Raw genomic sequence first — 26,658 nt, 5'->3', positions numbered from 1 at the left:
TCTCAAGTAAGTAAATAAGATCTTAAAAAAGAGGAAAACAGGGGTGCCTGGGTGGCTCAGTCGTTAAGCGTCTGCCTTCGGCTCAGGTCGTGATCCCAGCGTCCTGGGATCGAGCCCCGCATCGGGCTCCCTGCTCCGCGGGAAGTCTGCTTCTCCCTCTCCCACTCCCCCTGCTTGTGCTCCTGCTCCCGCTGTGTCTCTCTCTGTCAAATAAATAAATAAAATTAAAAAAAAAAAAAAAATCAGAGCTCAGGTAAGTGTAGAAGGCTTAGCCAGAGAAAAAGTAAACAAAAGCAGAGGATGAAGGGAAAGAAGAGCAGAAATCCAGAACCACACAAACACTTTTGCATGAGCTCTGCTTCCCCTGGGAAGAAGAGCTGCTGCCTGCTGCCCCTTGCTTGGCTGGCCAAGGTCTCCTGCCTGTGTGACAGCAACTTAGAGGTGCCAGGTCGGAGCCCCTTTGTCAGAGCACTGCTGTCTTGTGTTCCACTCTCTTAGGCATCCGTTCAGAGCTCCAGCCTTCCATCAGCCCATCCGTTGGCACCTACTCGTGGAAGGTCAGGAAGGCCTTTCCGCCTGTTCCCAACCCCTGGAAGGGTCCTACTACTTCTTTGCTTGTCTCCTCTGCTAGTAAAGAGCTTAGAATGACAGAATATGAGCACTCTGAAGCCAAGGGCATCATCATAATCAAATAATCAAGTTTTATATCACCACTAGTAAGATGTATTGTACCCTCCTCATATGATGTCCTGGAAAAGCACATCATCTGTGTCATATTCTGTCAGAAATGCCTAACGTCATTCCATTCAGGAGAAGGCATCACGTGAACCCAGTTGAGGGACAGTCTACAAAATAATTAAGCAGTACTCTTCAGGGGTGTCAAGGTCATGCTGGCCTTGAAGCAAGACTGAAGAATGGTCACAGAAGAGACTAAGGAGACAAGGACAACTAAATGCAATGGGAGATCCTGGACTGGATCCTGAGCCAGAAAGAGGACCTTAGTGGGAACACTGGTGAAATTCTAGTGAAGCGTGTAGTTAATAGTATTGAACCAGTGTTAATTTCTTAGTTGTGATCATTGTACCACGGTTATCTATGATGTTAACATTGGGGAAAGGACAGGTATACAGAGATGTAGTTTTTTTTTTTTAAGATTTTATTTTTAAGAAATCTCTACCCCCAGCGTGGGGCTCAGACTCACAATCGTGAGATCAGGAGTCGCATGCCGCACTGACTGAGCCAGCCAGGCACCCCCAGAGATGTACTATTTTTGTAATCTCTCTGATGTCTAAAATTATTTCAAATTTTTAAAAAAAAATTTTTAAAAGCCCAGGGCTCCAAGTAAGATATTTTAATTTTCCTGGACACCTGCCTTACTTTATAGGTAAGGGCTTTTGTTTTATTTGGGTGTCTTTAATAAAATAATGGGGTTGTGTTTATGGCCACCAGTTCAAAATTTGTATGAGGAAAATGGTAAGAATGTGAGCCTGCGTGCTAAGCAGCAACTCCTGTGAACAGCAGGAATTAGAAACCCAGAAATATAGGGACTACAGAGCTCATTAGAATAAGAACGAGAAATCAAGATAAATGGATTAAAAATTTGTGCATCGCAGTTTTCCTTGCTCCAGGGCTGGGTTTAAAGGCTTTTACATTTTTCTTGGTAACATGTGTCATCTTCTGATATTTGCGTGACTCAGCGTGAGGATGAGTAAACCAGCCCATCCTGTCCTAGATGCCGCAGGATTGCATTAGAACTCCGTATTGTGAACTCCAAAGGGAAAATGGTGGCAGCTGCTGGTTTGTGACTGAAAAGGAAGGAAATGAATTCAGTAGCTTTTAGGTGGAGGTGATGAAATTAGTGCATATTTATTTGTGTATATTTATAAAATCTTATGTTGTCCTATTGCATTTTGATCAGATGAAAATCACAAAAATGCGTAATTCATGCCGTGTAAAGATTATTTGTCATGATGGTAAGAGAGAATTGTGGCAAAGCACCGTAGAGCTCAGCATGTAGTCTAATGGGATGCAGAAAACTCATGGTCAGCTCAGGTCTGCACTGTGAATGGTTTTAGGATCAAATTCTATACTTTGTACTAATTTTGAACAGGGCTGTAAGGGCTCTGGACCCTGGGAGGCAAGAGCCCTGGTTTTGGTCTGGGCTCTGCCGTTAACTCGCTAGGCAACCTTCAGTGTATGTGTAATGCTTTAACATTTAACTTCCCTACGCCCTCATTTCCTTTTCTGCAAATGGGAGGGATGTTGAACTCAATCCAACATTATGGACCTGTAAATTTTCTTTAAAAAATAATTTGAGGGGCGCCTGGGTGGCTCAGTCGGTTAAGCGACTGCCTTTGGCTCAGGTCATGATCCCAGGGTCCTGGGATCAAGTCCCACACCGGGCTCCCTGCTCTGCGGGGAACCTGCTTCTCCCTCTCCCCCTCCCCCTGCTTCTGTTCCCTCTCTCGCTGTGTCTCTCTCTGTCAAATAAATAAATAAAATCTTAAAAAATAAAAAAAATAAAAAAATAATAATAATAATTTGAGAGACTTACATGGGGTTGCCCAACTTTTCATTTTGCCAAGTTGGAAAGCGATCATAAATATAGGGCTATTAAAACTAATGGGAATGTATGTATATATATTTCAATTTAAAAAAATAATTTAAACTAACCGGGGTAATAATGAGGGACAGAAATAAAGAGACTAGTGGTGCCTGGCTGGTTTAGTCAGTAGAGCATGTGACTCTCAATCTTGAGATCCTGAGTTCAAATCCCATGTTGGGCGTGGAGCCTATTGGGGGAAAAAAAAAAAGGAAGAAATAGACTACATTTATTTTTTTTAAAACCCAAGCTGCCATTTATAATCACCATCTTTTTATAAAAGAAAATATTTTAATAGCACAAAAGTGGGGAAATTTTAATCTCAGAATAAAGAACACCCCTTTAAATTGAATTCATCTTGCTTTTTAAAGAAATGTGATAGATTATCCAAATACATCTCTGTTTTCTGTAGACCAGTAAAAATGTTATCATGGACTCATGATTGTGAACCAGTAATTGGTCTGAAAGATCACTTGAAGTGCTTACATTCCATGATTCTACAAGGCTCTTATTTATAACATCTTACTGCTATTTTTCTGCCACCCTTCAAATCCATTAGAACTCTGTCATGAAAGCAGAGTTTTCATGTTGCAACAAGTTCAGAGCACATACAAAAATCCGTAAGTCTCTTTTACCCATCCATACATTAGCCAGTCCTACAGAAGCTATGTCTGTTTGCCCAGTGACACTTCAATTGAAATTATAGGGTTGTTTCTTCCTCCCCTTTGTCAGAAATGTGTAAGAAACAAATGAATTGTATGTTTCCTTCGGAACTGCCTCCAGAAATGGGCGGTCACTTCCACTCTGCCCTGCCCTGATGGAAGAATTCACAGGTCTGACCCTCTTTCAGCCAAGAACAAATCTCTGGGAGCCCAGATTTCATCGGATTCTTAACCCTGACCCAAAGCCCATGAGTGTGTGGCTTAACTCTGAGACCAGTCCAAAGTCATTTGGTCATTTGGAAATGCCTCCCCTCTGCTGCTGGGCTCACCAGCAATCGACAGTCTAGTGAAAGAGTCAGCCAGAATATTATCCATTAACCTGGAAAATGTCAGGATAGATAGAACTCAGAGACTTGCTTCAGAGGAAAAGCGCAGCCTGGGGGCTCCCAGATGGAGGAGATGTGAGTTAAATAAAACCTGCAAGGGCAGGTGGAGATTTGCCAGGCAACGAGGAGAAAGGTGTTCTGGATAGAGATGAACAAGGAAAGGGAGTACAGGAACAGCAGGACTATGCTCAGGAAAGCGCTGCTCTTCTGAAGGATCCGGGGTGTGCTCTCAGTGGCAGAAAATCAACGGGCGCAGAGGGGTTGGCTGGGACCATGTCAGATCTGCACCAGGCTCTCGTATGGCTGCAATCCTGGATGGCCCTGGATGGCCCTGGATGACCCTAGGCTGGCCTAGAGTTCAAGGCTGATCTACACAGGGCAGACTCACAGGTGTACCTGAGTCCAGTCTTAAACTTCCGGACATTGAGCCAGAAGTGGACTGAACCACAAGGCCACTTCCTTGAGACATACAAGAAACCTGTTAGACCAGTCATACTCGGTTAAGAGTTCTGGGGATTGGTATGCAGTATTAGAGATTGTGGTTGTGCTGAATTGAGAAAAAGGAAGATACTGTTTATTTGTGAGGTGAGGTGAAGGTTTATGATAATAATAGTCCTTCAGAGAGGACTTTATAAATGGTAATCCATACCAGAATCCTATAACGATTCTTTTTTTTTTTTTTTAAGATTTTATTTATTCATCAGAGAGAGAGAGAGACAGAGGCAGGCAGAGGGAGAAGCAGGCTCCCCGCTGAGCAAGGAGCCCGATGTGGGACTCAATCCCAGGACCCGGGGATCATGACCTGAGCTGAAGGCAGACGCTTAACCGACTGAGCCACCCAGGCGTCCCTCCTATAACGATTCTTATTTAACAGATCAAGAACCTGGAATCTGGAAAGTGTCAGTAACTTACTGGGGATGACCCAGTTAACAAGTGGTGGGAAGCTGGGATTTAAACCTAGGGAGACTGGTATTCAAACTCAGCTCTTCACTACACCCATACTCTGCAGACCCTACCGTGTGGTTAGATGTCAAGAAGGGTTCTGGGATGGGGTGGGGTGGGAGAGGAAAGAAAAGTCATTTCTTGATGATATAGATAGACAAGATCACCATGTGGTCATGATCTGGGAACTAAGCCAGGAAAAAAAAAAGCTACCTTCAACAGTTGTCAGTTCTCATTTCTTTTCTACCTTTTATAGAAGTAGCCTTATAGCTTCTCTCTTTTTCTCCCTTTATTTTGACTTTTCTGCAAAGAAAGCAGAAAACAAGTTATATTGGAAAGGGGAGGAAAAAAGAAAGACAAAGATGGAGCGTCAAGAGGCTTGCCTGAGAGTAAAGAGCATGAGTGGAAGTGCCTGGCCGTGTTAGACTGGCCAGGAAGGGAATGTGGAAAAGGAACAACTCCAGAACAGTCCGGTTTAAAGCTCAGAATTATTCTCCGCGCCCCTCAGTAACCTCGGAGGTCATTGCACTGTTGCAGTGTCGTACCTTGTTTGGTGACGCATCCCTTGTCCTGCTTGTTCTCGGTCTTCTCATCTATCAGCTCCTGTCATGAGCAGGCTATTGTTGCAGATCTACCGTCTTCCACTGGCCATCTCTGTTGAAGGGGTAGGAAGTTCACCGACATAATAGAAGAAAAGCTTCACCGTGTACCTGGGTAGCTTTCGGTCATGTGGAAGATTCACTTACAATGAGATGCCTCATTTAACCAGCAGGGTGCTGGGCAGTGAGTTCATTCTAGACCTTTTGGCTCTCCCTGGCTTTCCCTGGGGCTGCTGCCTGGTCGCAGGGAGCCCTGCAGAGGTTAGCGGGCCACGCTGGTCTCCTTGTGTGTGAATGCCTTTCACTCTACCATCAAATATTTTAGGCACCGTCCCCCATCCTCTGCTTTCCACCCCAAATCCTTGTGTCTTTGGGTTTTTTTAGATTTCTTATTTTAGGGTCATAAAAATCCTCATTATTTTTACTTGGAGCTCCCAGAGAGAAAAGTCTCTCTTATCATCATTGTACAAAAGAAGAAACCGAGAACTCCACCTGCACCCAGTATCCCAAGAAGAGACAGCCACGAAACATGTCTGAAAGGGTAGCTCTGCGGGAGAATTTGTGGTGGATTTGGAGGAAGCTCGGGGCAACACTGTATAACCATGAGGACTTTTATCAGATCATTCTTTGAATTCTGTGCCATTTTGTCCCAAATGCTTCATCTGACAAATGGCAATTTCTGTAGCTTCACTGAGCCAGCCTTCTCTTGACTTTCTGCCAAGGCCCCCTAGGCTTGCTTCGAAGCTCGTGTCTTTCTGTGATACAAAGATGTTTAATAGTCCCAGGCTCCTGCCTTTTGTGACTATTAATTTTTACATATGTTTGTGTTTCAACTCCTTCTTTTTGTTTGCCCTTCCTAGAAACTATTTCTGAGGGAAATGCTGATGCAGATCTAAACTTTGCAGGCGTTTTCCACCTTGGTCATAGATAATCGGTAAATAATTTTTCAGGTGAAGGGAAAGCCCACTGTCACAAGAAAGTAGCACCTCTCATTGTACAGTAGCTGTGATACTGTGGCTGAGGTAGTCGGTAAAAAGGGACCTTCCCCCTCCCCGTGTGTGTTGGGGGGGAGGGGCAGAGCCTTGGCCTCCATTTTGCCTGTTGCAGGCTCACCGATTGGGCCTCATCACACAGAAAGGAACGGGTTGCCTTGGCATAGTGTTTGAGGGAGCCAAAGAAAGCACATATCATGAAATCCCCTTGTCTTAAACTCATGGCCCCCCTTTAGACCTCTCACCCAGGCAGCACCCTCAGACCTCTGGCGGCCTCAGGCCCCTGTTTTGCTCCTGGCTTTCTTCCTGTTGGCAATCTGGGGAGCACAGAAAATGTCTTCAGCCCTCTCGGTCAGTAAGACACAGAAGACAACAGCCTGCATTACGTGGCTTCTTCGTTCTCCCCCTTTCTGTGCGCTCCTATTAAAAAGCTATCCTTGGGGCGTCTGGGTGGCTCACTCGTTAAGTGTCTGCCTTCAGCTCAGGTCATGGTCCCAGGGTCCTGGGATCGAGCCCCGCATCGGGCTCCCTGCTCAGCGGGAAGCCTGCTTCTCCCTCTCCCACTCCCCCAGCTTGTGTTCCCTCTCTCGCTGTGTCTCTCTCTGTCAAATAAATAAAATCTTTAAAAAATAAAAAAATAATTAAAAAAATAAGAAGCTATCCTTTTCCCAAAGCTCAGTGGAAAATCCTCAGCAAGTGTGGGGGTAGCAGAAGCCTTCAAAGGGGCCCATTCAAATCAAATCACCCCCACCCACCCCCGCTTTCCCCCTGGAAATTTCTGCCATTTTGTCATTCCTGGAGGCTTCCAGGCAAATGCAGGCAAACAATATCCTTTGTGTGTTAGGCTGCAAGACTCTAGCGTCTTTGCTTTTTTTTTTTTCTGGGGAAAAAAAAAAAAGAAGAAGGCTAGAATCCATCACCTGGCTTCTGAAGCTACTGCTCTGGATGTAATCCTGGGCACTTTGGAGCTGGTAGGGGTGTTGGGTCACGGGGTCCTCGCTCACAGGTGTCTCCTGCAGCACGGCTGCACCGTCGGAAGGCTTCTACAAGGCTGCAGGCTTGGTTCACCTGAAGACCAAGAGCAGCGTCTGCAGCTAAGCTGTCAGGCTGGGTTTGCACGTCAGCAGTTAGTTTAGCTTTGCTTCTGAGCAGTTGTCCTTCCCTACTTTAAAAAAAAAAAAATGCAGCCCATAAAGCATCTGCCACTACTTAGGATGGGCTCATACTCTGTTACTGGGGCATCATCAGATCGTCTTGAGTGTATATTTATATTTGTTGTTGTCGGGGCTGTCCCTGTAGTTTCCCAAAAGGGCAACTCCCAGAAGCTCTTTATCAGGAAGGACCAGTGTATAGTCGGTGTCCACAGACAGAGAACATTCCAGTACCAGATCTCTATGCAGTCATGTTGGGCATGTAGCTTCAGGACCCGAGTCTAGTTGTCCTGTCCTGGGGCAACAAGAGGAAATCGGTTCCTAGAGCTCTGCTCAGGTACGAAGCCAGCTAAGTGTGAGCAGGTGAGAAAATTCTGGCCTTCTGTTTCCCCGGGGATTAATTCATTCCCAGGGTTGTAAACATTATACGTCCCCTTTTCGCTTTATAGAACTGTGAGACTTGGAGGCAGTGTGGGCAACCTGCCCAGCAAGATATTATCATGTACACAACATTGTGCAGAACCAAGCACGTGTCTTTATAGGCGTTTGCAGCACACAGGTTTTTTTTTCTTTTCTTTTAATGTTGCTGTTCTTTACTTACAGTCGTAGATGAGGAATTAAGAAAGCAAAAAATGAATGCTTTGACTAGGTTTTTGCCTCTTACAGTAACATTAGTAAAATTCTATCTTATTCTTTTCCTTGAGAAAAGGTACCTTTTATTTTTATAGAAATCTACACAACCCACTCTGTCCCCCAGCCCATCTGTGTTCACTTGCTGTTCTTGCTGCTCTTGGTTTTTGAAAGCGCCTTCTAAAATTACATGAAAGCAACCCCATTTTGACAAGATTAGAATTCTGGTACGAAAGGCTTACCATGAGGCTGTGGAGAAAGGCCCAGCAAAAACCTTTGTATTTTATTTCACCCTCTCTGGGTTCAACCTACAATTCAGTCAATTTTATAATTACTTCCCTAGGGCAAGTCTAAGTCTCTGCCCTGGAGAAATAACAAATTCCAAAGTAGTCTCCCGGTTCAAAGATGGTGCAAATGAAGACTTTTGATCTACATGTTTTAATCATTCTGGAGCTTCTTACAGAAAATTCCTTTAGACTGGGGCGCCTGGGTGGCTCAGTCGGTTGAGCGGCTGCCTTCGACTCAGGTCATGATCCTGGGGTCCTGGATCGAGCCCCACGTTGGGTTCCCTGCTCAGCGGAGAGCCTGTTTCTCCCTCTCCCTCTGCCTACTTGTGCTATCTCTCTGTCAAATAAATAAATAAAATCTTTAAAAAAAAAATTCCTTTAGACTTTATGTGATTCTAAAATGTTGGACATAGTACTAGTTTCAAACCTACTCCAGTATGCATCCTCTTTCTTTGCATCCCACTCCCCCCACCCCGTATTGTTAGTCACCAGGTGCTGCCGATTTTTTAAACTAAGACTGTTTTTTTTTAGAGAATTTTTAGGTTCACAGCAAAATTGAGCAGAAGGTACCGAGATTTCCCATATACCCATGCCACCACATATGCACAACCCCCCCCTTTTCAACATCCCCCACCAAAGTGGAGCATTTTTTACAACTTGATGAACCTACATTGACGTATCATCATCACCCAAAGTTCATAGTTTACATTAGGGTTCACTCTTGGACAAATGTAGAATGACATGTATCCATCATAATGATAGCACACAGAGTATTCGCTGCCCTAAAAGTCCTCTGAACATAATATTAGTTTCAACCATCCATCAGTATACTTCCTCTTTCCTTTTGAGTCTCCCCTCCCCCCAGTATTGTTAATCATCCAGTCGTGCTGATTTTTAACTCCTAAGTATTTCTCGAATCTGTCTCTTCAGTGTGTATTATTGATTATATTGTTCTATTTCCATCATCACTATCCTGGTTAGGCTGTCTTTTCTTGTCTAGATCACTGCCTGGCTTATATTATGAGTTTCACAAATTGGGATCAGTGGATGACAAATGAATCTGGAAAATAGCTCTCTAACTGGGGGGAAAAAAATCTCTTTAGATCTAGCCTCCATCTGGTTACTAAAGTTATCTATCTAAAATGCAAATCTTGCTTTGATGCCCTAAGCTTAAAAACCTTTTAGGTGGCTCCCAGGCCACACACCAGCTGCCTCAGACCCATCTCCCGGCGTGCCTCACTCATATCCCACACACCTGCCACCCACAGGGACCACCCAACTCCCCCTTCTCGGTTGCATAAAACCCCTACTCTTCAAGTCTATACTTTCTCCTTAGAAGTCTTTTCCCCACTTCCTGCAAACAATAGATTCTTTGGTGTTCAAGGGTTTGTGTAAGGACAGAAACTGTTTAGAGCTCACCCTATGCCCAGAGCTCACCTTTCTTATCTTCCCTTCCACAAGTCGGCCTGAGATGATCTAGCAGGATTTAGTTACAGGTCTAAAGTAGGGAGTTGGAGGGAGCTTCAGGCTTGGTCTCTTTGGCTTAAAGCTAGAAAACTGTGCTAAACACAAAAATGAAACCCAGTAAGAGCCAGGCTGTACGTTCTAGGAACAGGTACTCCCTCCTTTCCCTACACTCAGTCTCTCTCCAGTCTTCTCCCTTCTTGACATCTGTTTTCAACAGAGCATATGAACACAACAGGGCAGGATAACCGGGATTCAGAAAGCCTGGACACCGGGCTCCCTTCTACTACCTGCCAGCTGTGCGCTCGAGTCAGCCAGGAAAACTCGCTGAGCCTCATAAGCTAATCTGCTAACTCTCATCAGATGGGCGTTATATCAGTTGAACTCTGAAATCCAGTCAGTTTCTAACCCTGATTCAGAGACTCCGTGGAGCCTCTAACCCAGATATTCATAACCAGGATCCATACATGTATGTCTGGGAAGATGATGAGAGATCTTCAGGGGCTTCACGGGCCCCCAAAATTCTGTGTAAAGCCCTGTATGAGCTGATCGCATCATCTTGGTCCACAGAGGGTTTGTCTTTTGTATGTGTGTGTGTGGGGGGGGGAGGGTTGTCCTTTCTCAAGGTAATGATAGTTTATGGTTATCCTACTATGTATTATTATATATAAGATAGCCATTGTTTTGGAGATGAGCAATAGTGTGTTTTCCTTTTGGTAATCTTCAGGGTGGCTTTACAATTTTTTTGCTACTTCATCACCAGTTGATTTTCTGGAGGGAGCTAGAAGACTAGTGAGAGGAGGAAGATGGCACTCCCAGAAGGAAAGGAACTTCTCCAAGGTTCCATCTGGAGGAGCAAGAACTGCCAGGAGTGAGGGTTGGATGGCCAGCTTCTCTGTTTCTGCTTGATCCGATGAATGCAATTGCCTTTCTGTATCCACCAGCCCTTGGTGCAGTCAAGACTCCAGGTCTGGGGCGCCTGGGTGGCTCAGTCGTTAAGCATCTGCCTTCGGCTCAGGTCATGATCCCAGGGTCCTGGGATCGAGCCCCACATCGGGCTCCCTGCTAGGCAGGGAGCCTCCTTCTCGCTCTCCCACTCCCCCTGCTTGTGTTCCTGCTCTCGTTCTCTCTCTCTCTGTCAAATAAATAAAATCTTTAAAAAAAAAAAAGACTCCAGGTCTGGCCATCAGTCTGTGGAGTACAGGAGCAGGCAGGCAAGCAGGGGCCTCACTCTGGGCAGGAAGCCAGAGCATGGTGTCCTGGTTGTCACCTTCAGCTCTGCAGCTCTCGAGACAAGCACCTCTAGCTGTGGGCCTATGCCCGAAGTTTCTTCTTTTTCCATTCTCCATCACCGTGGAGAACACACAGGCATGCATATAGCACACGTCCTGTGCTTAAAGAAATAAGGCTAGTGTTATTAAAGAAAGGATTCGAATAACACTAAAAAAGTGAAACTCATGATACTGGTACTTACGGAATGTTAGTTACCTGGAGCTGTTTCTGCTAGGACAGGTGCCTCCTAGACAGTTCGAGGAAGTTCATGACAAGAACTCTAAGGACCTCGCCTGGTAGCAATAATACTCTCCAACCAGGTGCGTTACTGAATCCTTCTCTATAAAAGGGCCCCAAGAACAGTTTTATGAGGCTCTAGGATAACGTCCAAAGCGGTACTTGTATTCCCTGCGAGAAAACACATCACTGCTGCAAGACTGGCAACCGTGAGCCAGTGTGGTGGGAATTTGGCAGGAGGAAAGCTCAGAAATTAGCACTTGGCCAGGCATTATGTAACTCCTGTGAACATCTCAGACGAACAACAAGTGCATCTGCCAGAAGAGGTGTTTTTTGCTAGAGCTCTGACTGCCACCCTTGGAGAGCCGGTGTTTAACGCCCACCCTCCCCACCCCGGGTCTAGACAGGGGCTGGCTCTAGCTCATTCCTTCAAGGTCACCCCATTCTGAAGGAGCTGAGAGGTAACTGCGGGCTTTGCACTATGGGCCTGAGGCTGATTCACACAAGTGCTCAGAGCAGACTTATATTCAGTTCAACGAACATTTATGGAGGGCCTGCTAATTGCTACCTGCTTCCTGAGGCGCAGGCCATGGAAAGATGTTTGAACACTATCTCTGCCCTTGAGAAGCTCACGGGGAGTGAAGAATCTACTGTGGTCAGAACAGGAGAAGAGGTAATGTCCATGGGGCTAAGGGAGCCCAGAGACAAGGGTAGAAGGAGGCTTTCTCAAGATCCCCCTGAGCTACAAGAAGTTTCTTAGTGTCTGTGAGGATCTAGGAGCAAGGAGAGTGAGATACTTTTGTGAAAGCACCACCGATATTTAAGGTGCAAGAAAAGCTTACACAAAAGGCGCCAGGGGTGATGGTCAGAGGTAGAAGGCAAAGAAAGAGAAACGGTGACCGGAAGTCTAGGTGTGATCAACAGCATCAGGACTCCGGAGAGTACTCTCCCTGCGGAGGCCTGGGGAGAGTGTGCGGGCTGGCGTGGCCGTCCCTGCTGACCTCATTTCACAGAGTGGTGAGGGAGAAGCCAGGCTCTGACAGCTGGAGGAGCCACTGAAAGTGAGGAAGGAGAGTCGGGGAGCATAGGCCAATGAGGAGTTGCCAACCAAGGCAACTTTCTTGAATACAAAATCTCAGGCCCCAGCTCGGAGGCTCTGGTTCATTTGCTTTAGTGTGGGGCCAGCGAGTCTGTACATCTGTAAGCTCCCCACTGAGCTAGCGGCAGCCACTGGTGTTGAATATGCTTTCGGAAACCCGGGAAGGGAAGAAGACAGGGTGCCTCCATGAGGTGCAGATGCAGGGTCAAGGAAGAGGTTTTTTCAGGGCAGAGGAGCTGATGGAGGGCAAGTAAAATGTCTGTCAAAGGCTTCCAGGTGAGAATGGAGACCAGGAATCTGGTGGCCTCATCTCGTGCACTGGGAGTTTCCTCCAGATTCTCTCAGGACTTTCAAGTCGGGAGCAGAGAAGGTGGACCGTGGGATGATCCAAAGCTGGAGTTTTGTCAGGTTGGAGGGGCAGGAGGACAGGGTGTAAGGCAGGCCACTAAGAGTGTTACTAACCACAGCGGCTCAGGTCGTAGACCCTGGGCCCAGACACGTAGCAGAGGACATGAGGGGCGTGATGGACGCTCTGGCGGGGGGACCTGAAGACCGGGGGAGTGTAGCGGCACCCTGGAGAACAGGTCTATCAGGAATGCCCCTGCAGGAAGGCTGCACGCAGACAGTGGGCGCACTTCCCACTGGCAGCAAATCCCTGGATGCCATCTTGATGTGAGTCTAGGACGCAAAAATTCTCTGCATGAAAATGCCTCGTGTGGGACCAACTGTGAAGTGTAAAATTGCCTTCTCACCTGAAAACAACATGTAACTGGGTTTAGCATTTTATGCTTCAGATGACATGTGATATCCAGAAGCAATACCCTCCCCCCATTGCTAGTCAAAGTAAAATCAGAAAATGCTCAGTGAAAAGAAAAAAAAAAAAGAAAGAAAACAGCAGTAGAATAAAGCCACAAACCCAAAGCTCCGGCAGAGGGAAGGGGGAAAACTGCAGCAGAGACAAGCTTTGAGGTTGTGTGATCTATGAAAATTTATAGAAATGTTACCTCAAAAAAAAAAAAAAAAAATCCCAGGGTGCTTTACTTGCCAACCGCTGGAATGAAGACAAAATTCCCACCCAGGGTGTAACTTTTAATTATCATTCTCTTTATGTTGTTTCTTGAACTAACAGCAGGCATTCTAGAGATGATATGCCAAGATGGCTTAATTAGATGTCAGATGAGTACCTGTGCCCCATTACTGCTGGCTTCCTTATGCAAATGGGACTGACTTCTGAACCTGCCTAGTTCTGAAAGAAACGGACAGAATTGGAGCAGCTGGGCTGGAAGCACGGCTGGGCCGTCCCCATGGAGACCAGACTCCCCGCTCTTCCCGTTGCCCCAGCTTTCCTCCCCATCCCCCCCCCCTTTTTTTTTCTAAGATGAATGCAGGACACATCTGAGCCTGGGTCTCCCTTAGATGGTCTCCACACCAGTGCCTTTCACCTTTAGTACGCACAGAGATCACCTGGGGAGCTTGTTAATATGCAGATTCTGACTCGGTTGGCCTGAGGGAGAGCCTCTGGGTCCGGTTTCTTTTTTCTTTTCTTTTTTTTTTTAAAGATTTTATTTGTTTTTTGACAGAGAGAGAGACAGCGAGAGAGGGAACACAAGCAGGGGGAGTGGGAGAGGGAGAAGCAGGCTTCCCGCTGAGCAGGGAGCCCGATGCGGGGCTCCATCCCAGGACTCTGGGATCATGACCTGAGCTGAAGGCAGATGCTTAACGACTGAGCCACCCAGGTGCCCCCTGGGTCCGGTTTCTAAAAAGCCCCAGGTGTGGTCCTGGGTCCACCCTTTCTCTAGCCCCATAAAAAGCGCGAAAAAGCTCTGGCTGGCCTCAGGTTTGTTACTTTTTCCTTTTTTGGGCACCTGCCCCTCCCCTTTCGCTCCCCTCCCCAACAACCCTGCTGTCCTCCTGCTGCGCTCTGAGCTCCCCTCCCCGCTGCAACTCTTCATTCTCGCACTTCTGGGCCTCTCTGTAGGTCATTCTACAAAGAGCTGCTCTCAGCCTATGGCCTCCCTAGATAAGACAAGCTAACAATTTGATTTTAAAAAGAGAGAGGAGGGAAATAACTAGATGTCACAGGGTGTCCCTAAAGGGAACAGCCTGCTTCATTCTGTTTATCACGTGGGACAATGGGTCTACAGCCTTGGAAGGTCACAGTCGGAAAAGTTGAATCCCGGACTGTGGGCTCCACAGGCACTCAGGTGCCTCCAGCTCAGGATGGTCCCTGGCCACCTTGGGTCAGCACGTCAGACAGAAAGCCTTCCAGAAATTGAGCTGGGATCTAGAACCGGCCCCATTTTGCCTACTGCTTGGCTCAAGGCCTTGGAAGGTAGTTGTCCTGGCGCCCCCAAGTCATTTCTTCTTCCAGGAAGAGCTGTTCTTCTTCTGCCCTGAGTTGGCCATTCTGGTCATTGTCCCCTGATTCTGCTTCTGTGTGTCTAGGCCTCTCCATCTGGGATGCCCGCACTGCACAAAGTTATCAAGAACTGTCACCACCTCGTTACACCCTTGATGTGACTCCTGTCGAACTTACTGCCAACCACATCCTTGAAGTCATTTTCACACATGCTGCAGCTCAGCTCACATCTCCCTAGTCAGTAATAATTGTAGTCATCAGACTTAACGTTTATGAGAATTAGTATAACATGATAGCTAAGAACACAGGCTCTGGAACCAGACTGCCTAGGCGTGAAGCACTTAATGAAGAACGTGTCATTGTTAGTTATCACTGTCATGATTATCATCATCCTCCCTGTGCTAAGCACTTTGCCCACAATAACTGTTTTAATCCCCATGACAACTTCAGGGGATAGGGGCTATATTGTCCCAATTTTACAAGGAAGGAGATGGAACCTCCAAAGATTATTTTTCGTGCCCGGGGTTGGAGTTACAATGTAAAGTGAGGCAGTGTCCTTTGCTTTTTGGTTTTTGGCTTTTTTGGACACAAGTGCAGGACCGTATCCTTTGCCATTATTCACAAATTTCATCATATAACCAGTGCTTTACCCCCACTTTGCACTGTCTTTTGGATTCCTGGTTCTGTTATTCCAAGCGCATCTGCCTCCTAGCTTCACGCTGTCTGTCCTAATTTGAGAAGAATACCTTCTCTATCTTCATCTAGATCATCCACAGATCAGAGGCCACGTGACAGCTCCCTGCAGATTCTGCTCACTGAAGCCCAGGTGCTCCCTCTCCCGAAGCTCGAAGCTCCCCGAGCCAGCAGCTTTGTAACCCAGAGAAGCCGAGGGGGTAGCCTGGGGACGATTTGTATTTGAATATATCTGGATTTGTCTCCTAGTGAGCATGCTTCATCTTGCCTTCCAGGACTCCATTCCATTCCAGAGTTCTTCCCAGGACAGAGGGCAGCTCCTAAATTTGTAGTTTGTGAAATTGACCCTCTAGGTAGGTCCAGTTGCAAAGACTGAGTCGAATGCAGGGTCTGCAGAACACACATACCAGGGAAGATACTGACCACGTCCTGCAGATAATGAGACCTAGGAGGCTGGCTCTGTATTTCAAGGCTCCCTTCCTTCTGGCTCCACAGCCCTTCTATGTCCTGACTAAACCACAGGAGGCTAAGCAGTCGTGGTGGTCAATATTTCTGTGTAGGCAGAGCATGGGGCCCCAGTCTCCTTGGAAGGGAGGCTGGGGTGTGCCTTGAAACTTAAATCGTAGGTTTATTTGGAGCGATTTGCAAGAAAGGGAAGCACTGATGGAGATCAGAGGGGCTAGATCCCCCACATAACGCCATTTCTGGGTGCCACTGTGCCAACTGACCAGAAAGGCTGGACTGATTTCTTCCCTCTCTGTACTGGTTATATTCTCTGACCCTGGGCCATTAATGCAGTTTGGCTCTCTTCAGTTACCACCCTTCTTGGCTTCCTGTGACCCATGACTGTGGGAGCCTCCTGGCTCTTGGAGGACAGCAGGAAGCCATGGGTCTACCATGAGCCTGGGCTCCCTAATTACGCCACTGTCGCTGGAGCCTGCCCAAGTTACTGTGAAGCGCAGAACAAGCATGCAGGAAGATGTTTCTGCCCCAACATGTTCCCCTTTTGAAATCATCAAGCAAACGCCGAACACTGTCTCTCTGTGTGGTCAGGCAGAAGGGCTGTCCTTCTCCTGCTGGAGCCATGAAGGACCATTGGCAGACTGAGCCCGGTGGACCCAGGAGGATCTGGGGAAGGCAGTCTTAATTCTCATAGATCAACATCTGGCCCTAGCAATGCACCTACTCTTGGGCAGTGGGTGCCCCAGGATGCCATGAAACTGATGGGGACAGGTGAGGGAGCTTCCACTGGAAATGGAAAATGCCTCTGAACTTAGTGAGCCCTTGGTGTGACCTTGAATGCTTAAATGCTGATTTTGACACATCCTCAGGAAAACGAATTAGCTAAAGGCAGGGACTCAAACCCTGACTGCTTAGGTTTAAATCCAGCTCTGTGACACTGGATCATTTATTTAACCTCTGCAAACTTCATGTGTAAAGTAAAGGTAATCCACTGGACCTACCTCATTGGTCATGAAGATTAAATGAGGTATTACATGTAAGGTGCGTAGAACAGCTCCCGGCATTTCATAAGAGCTTTGTAAGGATTAACTACTATTATTACCATTTTCATCACCATCACCACCATTTCTGAGTGTTGAATATGTACCAGCCACTAAGCTAAGCACATACACACGTTAGCTCATTTCACTACCCTTTGGAAGAGGTAATGCTTCAGTTATGCCTCAGTCAAAGAAACGGACATCTGGAGAGGTTAATTAAGCTGCACCGAGCTAGGCAAGTAAGTAATTCGGGAAGTCAGGATTTGGAGCCAAGTCTCCCTAACTCCACAGTCTATGTTGTTATCACCCCTGGCCATGTTCCATAAAAACAGCTATGTTACAGAGTACTTCCTGCCCACTGGGTAGGATGCGGAGCATTTTATGTGCCTTACCTTGTTTAATTTTCATAATCCCATGAAGTAGATACTCTTCTTATCCCCGGTATACAGATGAGGAAAGCAAGATTCAGAGAAGCTAAGCAACCTCCACACATTTTTACAGCAAAGAATTTAAGTCCAGGCTGCCTGACTCTTAAAATCCATTCTAGTATCTATTGAGTTTGACTGCCAAACAAGTGAGCAAGATGCTGCTCCTGGGAGGTTGGTAACAGCCATTGGTGATCTCGATTCCTGATAGCCACTGTAACCCGGGAGGACACAGTTTGCCCGATCAGCCCCATTTTCTGAGCTGTCGTTAGGGGCAATTTCCACTTTCTCTGATGCTTCACTTTCCTGCAATTTCTGTAAGCTGTTGATTTGCTCAGATTAAGACAAGCTCCTGCGTATTTCACATATTAGTTTATTGTACGTCCTGCAAGAATATGGAGGAATCGTAGATAGTCCAGAAGGAGGCGCTGATGTATTGTGCAAAAAGCCTTTGCCATGAGTCTCCCAGTAGACCCCCAGACTGCATTTTCTTGACCAAACCCCTAAGGTTGTGTGACTGCAACATTCCAGATGTGCATTTTAGTCTCAGGTCATGAGAGGGCAACTTGCTTGGTGAGTAGTGGTCTGGCAGAACGTATTCATCGGCCTGGAAATCAGGGATTCTTAACCAGTCATGCATGGCTGCCCTTCAGAGGTTCTGAGAACATTCTTTATATTTGTATGCATTTTCCTAGACAGTGAGCCCTTAACTTTTACAATATTCTCAAAGGAGTACATAACTCCAAAGCCAGTTTAAAAACTACAGTTCTAGATTTAAAAATCACTAAGGAAGGAAGCTTCAAAAAACAAAACTAAACCAAAAAACCCTTATTCCTTTTTTAATGAAAATGGCAATGATCCCTGGAGGCAGAAATGTACCTTCCTTTTGCATCAATGATTTATGCTATAATGAATAAGTGTTCTCTTTGTTCTCTATTCTGGAGAGAGAGAGAGAGAGAGAGTGTGTGTGTGTGTGTGTGTGTGTGTGACAAAGAGACAGAGCACTATGTGCCAGGTACTGCCCTAGAGATAGGTTCCTTCATATCATTCTCTCAGACCTCACAATATCTGTTTTAGGTAGACACCAATATGAGCTCTATTTTATAAGGAAATTGAATCTTACAGAGGCACAGAAACTTGCCCAAGGTCGGTTAGTAAGTCTGTCTGAATCCTAAGATGTCTTACATAGATTTGTAAACCAAAATATAGGACAAATCATAGAAAATAATGTTCAAATAATATACTTCATTTTTAAAATATTTCTCTTTTTTTAAGATTTCTTTTTTAAGGGAGAAAAAAATTTTTGGAAAAAATTTCTTCGCTCATCCTAATTTTTCTAGAAAGTCTATGCCAGATTTTCTTTTCTCTTTTTTCTCCCCTTTTCCCAAAATAATTTTTAATTGTTATTATAAATAAGACTTTGCTGAGGACTGTCCGGTGGGACTCTGATCTTATGGCTGCACTTGTGTTACGGGGTTGTGTGAAGATGAGCGAGAAAGGGAACCTGCCAGGAAGGGGCTAAAAATGAACAGATGCAGTGACTCTTGCAGTGACCATCTGTTCATCTTCTCAGAGAGGCAGGTACTAACTAGGGCCACCAGGCAGAGGAAAGAGCTATTTCTGATGATGAGAAATTAAAAGCATTGAATTAAAATTCACCCCAGGTGAATTTTCTCAGTCAGACACCGGGAGAGTGTTCATGCCCAGATGTTACAAAAAACCATTTCACTGGAGTCAGTGTTTGATCAGAAGTTCAAAGGACTAATTCACCTTCTACTCCGTTTCTTAAGTCGTTTGCCCCCCACATTAAGTCAGAGTGAGCAGTCTCTAGGATATGTGTAATATAAATGCATCTTGCCTACACTCCAGATACAACTTCACAGGGGACAGCAGTCCATTCCTGTGCTTGTTCCGACCCGCACCCTGTCCACTGAGCCAGTCCTGACTTATCCTTCAAGATTAGACTCCTGTCACCACCTCTGGAAACCCTTTCCTGACCCCCACAGCTGCACTGGGGGCTGCTTCTCCTCCACGAGAGCCCCCTGGATGCCACTCTCATGGCCTTTGTCACACTGTCCTGTCAGTGTTAATTTTTTTATCTGTCTCCTTCACCAGATTCTAGGCTCTCTGAGGTCGGTTTCATGCCTGATACATAAAAGCTACTCAAAAATGCGTGAATTAACAACTTTGTATTTGTTTTTCCCCCACCCAAAAGTAATTACAAGAATTAGTGTTCTTAAGGTAGGACGAATTAAAGACACTTCTGACTATGTAGTAAAGGGAAGGGAGGGGTGCATTAACCTCCTGTCAAGACTAGTCAAGTGCCAAGAGGTGAAAACATCCTAAGGCGGTATACTAGTCATCTATTGCTATATAATAAATTACTCCACACTTCATGGATTAGTTTTCATTGTTTCTGTGGTCAGGAATTTAGACAGGGCATAGCTTGTGTCTGCATGTGATGTCTGGGGCTCATTTACTTGTATGCTGGCTACTGGCTAGGGCTATCAGCCAGAACACCCCACAGATGGCCTTTCAATGTGACTTGAGCTTCCTTACAACATGGCGGCTGGCTTCCAAGGGGAAATAACCTGGAGAGCAAGGGCCAAGGCAAGACCACTTTGTATTTATAACCTGACCTCAGAAATCACATAGCATCATCTGTGCCATATTCTATTGGTCGAAGCAGTTACAGGGGTCCTTCCCTGTTTAAGGTGGGGAACAAAGACTCTACCTCTCAGTGAAGGAGTGTCAACATCACATTGTAAGTAGAGCCTGTGGAATGGGATACATACCGGTGTGACCATCTTTGAAAGATGGAATCTGCCACAAGCGGTCATGGGGAAAAGGCCGAAGTCCATATAATAGAACACATATAAGAACCCCTTATGTGAGAAAAGAGATATGAATGAAGGCAGATGGATTTCATGAAGGCAGTGAGTTTTTCCTTTGCTGCCAGAAGGCAGGTCATTATAACTCTGTCAGGAATGCAAATAGGAAAAGGAAGATTTAACACCTTGTGAGAGAGATCTGGAATGTTAGAGAGTCCTGTTTCCAATTAGCAGGTCTACATCATCTTCTTGCAAGGATGGGGCAGCTGTAGTTGCCAGAGAGACACATCTGTTGAGGTTGGCTATAGATATCATCAGCTCATCCCTGGCTCACTGTCACTCCAACACCACTCTTGTCATAGTCCCTCATTATTTCATTATCCATACTGATGATACTGACCTCTCAGCTTCTTCTTGACATCCTCTCTTCCAATGATCTTGTCCCCCAACTCAATCCCATGGTCATTGGGTCATACCCTTGACTTTGTCATCACCTCTTATTGTAGCCATCTATAATCCCTATTTAAGATGTCTTTTTCAGCCCCAACAATTCTTTGATGTCACACAAACCCATAGTCCCTTGATCCTACCACCCTTTCACTGCCCCTTGCCTGCCCACGAGCTCGCTCCCCACCTACTTAAATCAGAAGTCCATCATTAGATTCACCCCTTTGCATGTGCTCTCCACTCCCTCACCCCCCTCCCTCTTCTGTGTATTCTAACAAACCCAACCCGCCATGCCCTCCACAGCTGCCACCACGCAGGGACCGGTCTCACTCTAGATTCATGACAGTAACCTCAGATGAGTCTGCCGTGGTGCCAGCAGTCAGGCTTTCCTTGAAATGGGGATGTAGAAATGCCACCTCAGGCTGTTCGCCTGCCCCAGAGCTGTAGCCCTGTATCTTTGGGTCAGAGCCCACCATCTGCCAGCCATTATGGCATTACGCACAGCCAGCCAGCCTGCAGGAGCATTAAGAAATCCCCTTCAGAAAACAACTTCTCTCTGCCGACACCCCAGCTTTCTGGTGGCTTCAAAACTGCCGTCTGGTGACGTGACATCCCCTCTGAGGGCACCCTTTCCATTTCCGCCTCATTTTCCGTACACTCGGCGTTGCTGAGAGAGCGATTTTGACATCTTCTATTCTTAGCACCAAAGTACAAAGTCACATATGCAGAGAGACCAAAATTAGAAGAACAGCACATTGATTTTCCAAATTCTTTGAAAAATCAAGAACACTTGGAGGGTTGGCGGTAGAAGGTACCGTAACCAAGTCACTCCAGGGTGAGGAGCCTGGAGACTTTGACACTGTGAAGATGTGTCACCGTGGGCAAGTCCCTTTAGCTGTCTGGGTCCCAATCTTATCATCTGCAAAGCAAGGGGACTGGATGAGGTAATTCCTAAGGTACTTTCTAGATCTTTCATTCTGACTTTGCCACAGGATGTACCAACATTCACAGTTGTCCCTGTTTTTTCTGCCTCTACTTCATACATACATCAGTTTTTCAATCAAGTAAAGGCTCGCTTCATGCTCAGAGGGTACAAAGGTAAAAAGGACACAATCCCTGCCCTCTAGGAGCTTGATATAATCCTATAATTATGCCTAATGTGATCAATGTTTTGAAGAAAGTATGTTCAAGGTGTGGTAGGAACCAAGTAGAAAAGGAGATTAGTTCTAGTTGTGGTGGCTACAGTCCTTCACAGAGGAAATGACATTGGAGAGTAAGTATTCTTAAACAACGTTGCCAGGGTGTGCTGGAGGCAGGCACAGAGAGGACATTCCAGTTATGAGAAAGGGCCCAAAGACATAGTGAATCTGGGGGACCAATTCCAAGTTTTCCATCTGCCCGATGATTAGGTACATGTGTCAGGGCATGAGGCTGGAACAAGGTAGATTGGAACCGTCTCTCTTTTTTTCTTCTCATTTAGCTAACATCTCATTTTGGAATTATCCCAAGTTTCTCATTTTTATTTTTATTTTTTTTATTTTTTTTTAAAGATTTTTTTTTTTTAAAGATTTTTTATTTATTTATTTGAGAGAGAGAATGAGACAGAGAGAGAGAGCATGAGAGGGGTGAGGGTCAGAGGGAGAAGCAGACTCCCTGCCGAGCAGGGAGCCCGATGTGGGACTCGATCCCGGGACTCCAGGATCATGACCTGAGCCGAAGGCAGTCGCTTAACCAACTGAGCCACCCAGGCGCCCGAAGTTTCTCATTTTTAAGTCAGGGCTTCTCTGCCATTCTGAAGTCTTACCCCCTCTAGGCTCTCCTTTGTGTTACATATGTTATCCTGAAATTTGACCTGTTTATGTATGCAACCCTCCAGAAACCGTTTATCATTTATCAAATATTTCCATGTAACGTATAAGGTAGCAAATAATAGCTTCATTTTACAAAGAGAAAAGTTAACATAAACCTTGATTTGTAGATTGCTCAGTATCAGGTAAACAGACCTGAAATATGCCCTGGCTCCCTCCTTCATGAAAATTCCATGACTTTCTTTTTACCTTAAAGTCAAGAGAAATAAGTAATCTTAACTGACTTGTGCAATATCACATTGGAACTGTCATAAGGGTCAGATTTTGAGTCAAGCATGACTTGAAGGAACTAAATATTGTGAATACCATATAAGGTTAGGGAAAAAAGCATAACATAAATTGATACTCAGAATATGCGTTGGTAAGACAAAAATCTTCTTAAGCCCATGAAAACAGCTGCTGCTTTTTCCCAGACTAATTGTTTCATAAGGAAACATTTTACCTTTTTATAAATCAGTGTGGGAGGTGCTTGGTCACCCGGACTTCACAAGACAGTAGCACTCAGGTGATCATTACCATCCAGGATTTGGCCTTTGGCCTGAGGGACCCAAAAACTTCAACTCTTCATTCTCCTAGAACTGATCAGGTTTTAGAGGGCTGACTCTGAATTCGAGGTGGATGTTTATAAAGCAAGCTCCTTATATTGTGTCTCTAGCACCATCTACTGGGAAACAAGAGTGCCTTTATTAGGATTCTTAACAGTTGAAAGCATCAGAAACCCAAGTCAGGTAGCAAAGAGAAAGGAGAAAGGGTAAGAAAGGAAAAGCTTAGCAGATTCTGAGGAACAGAGGATTAAGTATATTATATTGAAGTTACTTATATGTAGATGTAACCACTAAAACAAAATTACAAACTTTCAAACTTATAAGGTGCACACACACACACACACACAGACCATATAGTAAAAGATTTTAAAAAGCAAGCAACAACAAAAATTCATAAACACAGAAAGCACACCATAAAATGTAACGACAGAGCTAAGAATACTTAAAACATACATATGTCATAGTAATGCCATAAAATACCTCTATTAAACAAAGTCTCTCAGATTGAATCACAAAGCAAAACCCATCAGAATGCTGTGTGCAACCAAGTCTTACAGAAAGGTTAAAAATATGAGATTTCAAAGCAAACCAAGCAAATGAAAGCCAAAGTGGCAGGAGTCTCAATCTTGATACCAGTAAAGGCTGATTTCAGGACAGAAAGCATTAAATTACATAAAGGAGGGTACCCTGTAATGATAAAGGATGCAATTTACAATTCACCATATCAGAGAGCATAAAGAAAACTTCAGGTACTTTCACAAAATAGGAGTAAGACAGCCAATACTGACCTAGAAATGTTTTAACTCTTAATAATTCTTGGATCAAAAGGGAATTCAAGCCCCAAAACTAGTAACATCTAGAAAATAGGTAAATAATATATAATTACATATAATGGAAATATGTACATAATACATATTGGAATATATAATAAATGGAAATATGATGTTACAATTATATATAACAGAAATTCCTATATGTGTTATAAAGCCTATTGCTCAGAAGAACATTGTAGCACTACTTATATTAATCCAAAAAAATGTGAAAATAAATTAATTAGGCATCTAATGCAAGATATTTGAAAAATAACAAAATAAACCCAAGAAAACAAAAGAAAAATTAATACAAATAAAAGCAGAAGTTATTGTTTTGAAAAGAGGAGGAAAAATGTAGTACTAATACATAAATCCAAGAGCTGCTTCATTGGAGGGGGGGAAAAATAAAATAGATAAAGCATTAGCTAACCTATTCAATGCACAAAGTTAGAAATGAGCACAGGCCAATAACCACAGACAGATGAAATTGAAAGAATCATAAGTTACTGTCTTCCTCAACTCTACAAATAAGTGAGAGTAATATAGACGGAATGCACATGTTTCTAGAAAAATGTAAATTTGCAATTATGACACCAGAAAAGAAATTTTAAATTGACAGATTATCATAGAAAAAATAGAAATATGAGTGCATATAGAGTTGTCCAATAAAATACATAGGAATAAATTTAGCAACAACCTCCAAGACAAATTGAATAAAAAGATCAAGGTGGAAATAGGCTCTATCTTTGTGTGTGTGTGCATGGGTCTGCGTTAACATACTTCGATATCCTTGTAACATCTCTGGAAGGATGGGTCAGGAACAAGCAACAGCGGTTGCTTCTGTTGAAGGAAATTGGATCTGTGGGGAACAAAGATGAGAGAGATTGTTTTGATTTATAGTATTTTGTATCTTTTACATTTGTTACCTTTTAAATTGTTTACATGTGGGCACCTGGGTGGCTCAGTCAGTTGAGTGTCTCTGCCTTTGGCTCAGGTCGTGATCCTGGGGTCCCAGGATGGAGTCCTGCCTCGGGCTCCCCATTCAGCGGGGAGTCTGCTTCTCCCTCTGACCGTCGCCCCTCTCATGCTCTCTCTCTCGCACTCTCTCTCATATAAGTAAAACCTTTTTAAAATAAATAAATAATAAATAAATTGATTACATGTGCAAATATTACCCATTCAAAAATTCTTTTTCGTACAAGCAGAACCGGGCAAAGGAAATAGATGGTTTTAAGGGGTGTTTTCAAAAAGAATGCTACTTAATTTTTCCTAGAGCTGACTCTGGTAAGAGAAGGATTCTTCTGTGTGCTTCCCAAACTCCTTTGGTCAAATAGTGGGCATCGGATGCTAGGATGGTATTGGCCAGTCCTCTGGGTCCCCCTTGGGTGCTTTGGACCTCAGGCATCCCCGCAGCTCTGTGTGAACTCACAGACTCTAGTCCTCACATACTAGGAAGACCATGTTTCTGAACAGGAGCTCCGAGTTTAAGAAAAGGATGCCGTCTTTCGCCCAAAGATAGGAGATTCGTGTTTCCTCTTAGTATTTAGGAACACACAAAAGCAGAACTCAACGTTTTGAACAGCTAAAGTTGGTTCTCCTTTTACTTGTTTAAATCTTTTAGTGGTAAGGTACAAGTTCCTGATCTTTCTCAGCCTCCTAAGATTTCAGACCCACTTTGCATGCTACCTCTCTCTCCTCTAAAAATAGCACAGAAACCAAGTTCCTACAACATCTCCATCTGACCACATGAAAGGCAAAAGTAGGTTTTTTTTCTTTTAATATTTATTTATTTACTTATTTATTTGACAGAGAGAGACACAGCGGGAGCAGGAACACAAGCAGGGGGAGTGGGAGAGGGAGAAGCAGGCTTCCCGCAGAGCAGGGAGCCCGATGCGGGGCTCGATCCCAGGACCCTGGGATCATGACTTGAGCCGAAGGCAGACGCTTAACGACTGAGCCACCCAGACGCCCCGGCAAAAGTAGTTCTAACCCTAAAAGAGTATGTTAACTAACTAGCATTTGTGTCCACCTTTAAATATGTGACACTATTCTAGGACAAAGAAGACTTTTAAAGAAAATAAACTGGGCTTCCGGTTATGGAATGAATAAGTCACAGGAATAAAAGGCACAGCACAAGGAATATAGTCAGTGGTACTGTAAGAGTTGCCTGGTGATAGACGGGGGTCCCACTCATGGAGAGCACAGCATAATGTAGAGAGAAGCTGAATCACTACGTTGCACACCTAAAACTAATGCAATATTGTGTGTTAACTATGCTCAAATTAGAAAAAAAAAAATTTTTTTTTAAATAAAGACAGAAACTAAACTGGATCATGGTGTAAAGCTCTGAAGTAGAATCCCTCTCCTCTTTCAAGAAAGCCTGGCCAGAGTGCTCCAGCCTGCTGCCTTTTTATCTGCCTCTTCCCACCAGGAGAAGTTGCTCCAGTACAAGGAACTGCCTTTGACCTGCGGAAGCCAGTCGAGCTTGGAAAACACCTGCAGGACTTCCATATCAATGGCTTCGACCACAATTTCTGTCTGAAGGGATCTAAAGAAAAGCACTTTTGTGCACGGTAAGCCCTTTTCACTTGCTGCCTCTGTGGGGAAGAAGAGATGCCACGTCCTATATGAGGAGCTTTTTCTCTGGCCGGCTCAGTAGCATTTACTCTGCTGCAGGGACCGCATACACATCCCCTGACTTTTCAAAGCTCCTCTTCCAGGGAGCCGGAGCTGCTCCCCCTCCCGCATCAGGCCATTAGCCCTGGGCTCCCACCTGGCAGCCTGTTTCTCTTCGCTGCCTCTCTCCCCATCTGTGCCTGTTCTTTAAGGCCCACTGGTTTTAGAAGGCCTGAT

General features: G+C 44.9%; 1 protein-coding gene across 1 annotated transcript in view; it reads left to right on the top strand.

Annotated features, from left to right (window-relative positions):
• Nucleotides 1–26,658, top strand: part of GALM (galactose mutarotase) — a 52,395-nt gene that overhangs the window by 22,456 nt on the left and 3,281 nt on the right. Inside the window, exon 5 of the mRNA XM_006745290.3 lies at nucleotides 26,237–26,378. Coding sequence (XP_006745353.2) covers nucleotides 26,237–26,378 — 142 coding nt within the window. The remainder of the gene's footprint in view (nucleotides 1–26,236; nucleotides 26,379–26,658) is intronic.

Source organism: Leptonychotes weddellii, chromosome 10 (genome assembly GCF_054177405.1).
Source record: "Leptonychotes weddellii isolate Sample4059 chromosome 10, ASM5417740v2, whole genome shotgun sequence".
NCBI classification, from domain to species: Eukaryota; Metazoa; Chordata; class Mammalia; order Carnivora; family Phocidae; genus Leptonychotes; species Leptonychotes weddellii.
The sequence above is the reverse complement of the archived record's forward strand: the minus strand, read 5'-3'. Positions and strand labels throughout refer to the sequence as shown.